This window comes from Telopea speciosissima, chromosome 3 (genome assembly GCF_018873765.1).
Source record: "Telopea speciosissima isolate NSW1024214 ecotype Mountain lineage chromosome 3, Tspe_v1, whole genome shotgun sequence".
In the NCBI taxonomy this organism is placed as follows: domain Eukaryota; kingdom Viridiplantae; phylum Streptophyta; class Magnoliopsida; order Proteales; family Proteaceae; genus Telopea; species Telopea speciosissima.
In genome coordinates this window covers 23,935,455-23,938,121 of record NC_057918.1, presented here as the reverse complement: position 1 = coordinate 23,938,121, position 2,667 = coordinate 23,935,455, and the positions used below count along the sequence as shown (strand labels likewise).

At 36.1% G+C, this 2,667-nt stretch overlaps 1 protein-coding gene across 1 annotated transcript; it reads left to right on the top strand.

Moving 5' to 3' along the window:
• Positions 1 to 696: 696 nt before the first annotated feature.
• LOC122654998 (UPF0481 protein At3g47200-like) lies at positions 697 to 2,081 on the top strand. Its single transcript, XM_043849252.1, has one exon. The coding sequence runs from the start codon at positions 741 to 743 to the stop codon at positions 2,079 to 2,081; it is 1,341 nt and encodes a 446-aa protein (XP_043705187.1). The 5' UTR covers positions 697 to 740.
• The last annotated feature ends 586 nt before the right edge of the window (positions 2,082 to 2,667 follow it).

Sequence of the window (2,667 nt, the reverse complement as noted above, 5' to 3'; positions counted from 1 at the left end):
CGTGCCACACAGGAGAGGAGCCCAACAATCCAATTTCAGCCCTAACAAATTAAAGTTTTCCATATGACATAATAACACTTCAAAAAAATAAAGACTATCAAAAGGGTGCACATTAATTTGGTAGTGCACTAAGAGGGTGCATGCCAATTCAAGCACAATTCATGCCACTATAACCGGCATAGAGGAGTGCCCCAATAAGGTGCATCAAAACGGTATTGTATGTTGCATGGCAGTGAGGTCATTTCATGTGTAAAAGAGATATATGGATAGACAACTGTACCTTAAATCAGGTTCCTCTCCCTTGAGGATAATCCCCCGCCCCATCTCACACCATTCATGGGGTGTGGTCCCCACACCCCATGGATGGTGTGAGATAAGATGGGTTGGTTACCTACAAAGGAGGGGATCCGAACTCAGGTACCTTGCCCTAGCGGTTTAGAGAACCTTTTCATCAATAATTAGGTCTTGAAGTTTGACACCTGATTAATCTCCCCACACCCCATGAATGGTGTGAGATAAGATGGGTTGGTTACCTACAAAGGAGGGGATCCGAACTCAGATACCTTGCCCTGGCGGTTTAGAGAACCTTTTCATCAATAATTAGGTCTTGAAGTTTGACACCTGATTAATCTCGGCCATATCATCTCTATCCAATGGTTGTATTGATTGATTTTTGTTTTTCTTGTAGTGTTTCGATCTCCAACCTTGGTTATTGAATTTTTGCCAAGAAGAAACCACAAATGTCTGGAGTTAGTATGTTGGTGGAATCAATAGAGAAAGAACTGCAACAGGTACCAACATTACCATCCAATTGTACAATTTACAGAGTTCCAGTGATGCTACGCAAAGTAAAACCAGAAGCTTACACACCTCACTTGGTCACAATCGGCCCTTTCCACCGTAACAAACAACACTTAAAACCCATGGAAACACATAAATTACAGTACCTCAATGAATTTCTACGCCGAAATTCTCAGGTAAACGTGGTTGATTACATCAATGCATTGACAGATTTGGAAGAAAAAGCTCGAAAATGTTATTCAGAAATCATCAATCTTAAAAAAGATGAGTTCATCAAAATGCTATTAATGGATGGTTGCTTCATTCTTGAACTTTTTCTTAGAAGAGATAGATGGGAACAATACCGCGAAGATCCTTTATTGAGTAAGACATGGATGTCTCGTACTATAATGAGAGATCTCATTTTACTTGAAAATCAAATTCCTTTCTTTGTTCTTCAGAAATTGAAAACCTTATTGAATAGGGGAAATTCTGAAGCTCGAGCTACTCATCTCAATTATCTTAGCCGGACTTTCTTTGGTGAAATGATGTTGCATCGACGTGAAAGCTTTGGAAGACTTTTTTTAGAAGGAATTTTTCGAGTAGCAAGAGATAGAAATTTAATTGATTTCGAAAATTTACCGGAGAATGAAGAAGAATCAGATGATCAAAATGATGAAACGCGACATTTGCTTGATTTCGTAAGACAACTTCATCTTCCATCATCATCAACAGCATCACAAAATTATGGGAATTTCAGATCTATTCATAGTGCAACAGAGCTTCATGATCAAGGCAAGGTGAAATTTAAGTGGGGTTCTCAAACTTGTTTGTTTGAGATAACTTTTAATAGACAAGATTTGAGTATTCCACCTATAAAAATTGGAGATTGGACAGAATCATTTCTCAGAAATTTAATTGCCTATGAACAGAGTCACAGTGATTGTACCAAATATGTTACAGCTTATGCAGCTTTCATGGATGGTCTTATTGTCTCTCCTAAGGATGTTGAGTTGCTTCAGAAGAATAAAATTATTGATAACTTATTTGGTAGACCTGAAAAGGTTTCTGAGTTATTTAATAAACTTCTTGAAGAGGTTACAATACCTTTTGATAATTTTTATTTTTCTGGGATTTCTGAAGAAGTGGAGACATATTATGAGATGATTAAGGAAAGTTCTATGCATTATTATCATTTCAATACTTCATGGGCTTGGGGTTTCTTGAAGAGGTTACCATACCTTTTGGTGATTTTCACTTTTCTGATATTTGCAATGAAGTGGAGAAATATTTCGAAATGATTTATGATTCTTGTAGAAGTCCCCTTGTATAAATCAGAAAAAGATTGTTGTTGTAATAATTATTTCCTTTGTAATTATATGTGAAAGATATGTATATATGTATTTTAAGTTATGTGAAATAAAGAATGTGAAAAGACATGTATTGTGAAGTAGTTGCTTCCCAAGATTTGGATTTGGTGCTAAAAGGTAGAGATGAAATGGAAAGAGATTTAGTAATTGGATACGATATGAATACCATTATAAAAATTTAATGAAACCAGGATCTTGATGAACATATGCGATAACAAATCAGTACTAAGTTCGTAGGTTACCTAGAACGCACAGGTGAATGTTCTTTCAAAGGAATATAGCATAAGGTCACGAGCTTTGTTTGACTATACCACTCTAATGGCTTAAACCTTTGCTTGAAGATGAAGAATACACTATTTTCCCTCTCAAGCTCTCTTCTCTTCTCTAAGAGAATAATATGTAAAAATAATGCTTAGTGCAATTAGGGTTCGAGCCAAGCTTCTCTTAAATAGGAACCTATTTTATTAAAGACTGGACTTAACATAAGTGGGTTGTGATGGGTTTTGTTAGTTCCATG

Excerpts from the sequence above, each read along its gene's own strand:
- LOC122654998 (XM_043849252.1), top strand. The coding sequence starts at position 741 with ATGTCTGGAGTTAGTATGTTGGTGGAATCAATAGAGAAAGAACTGCAA.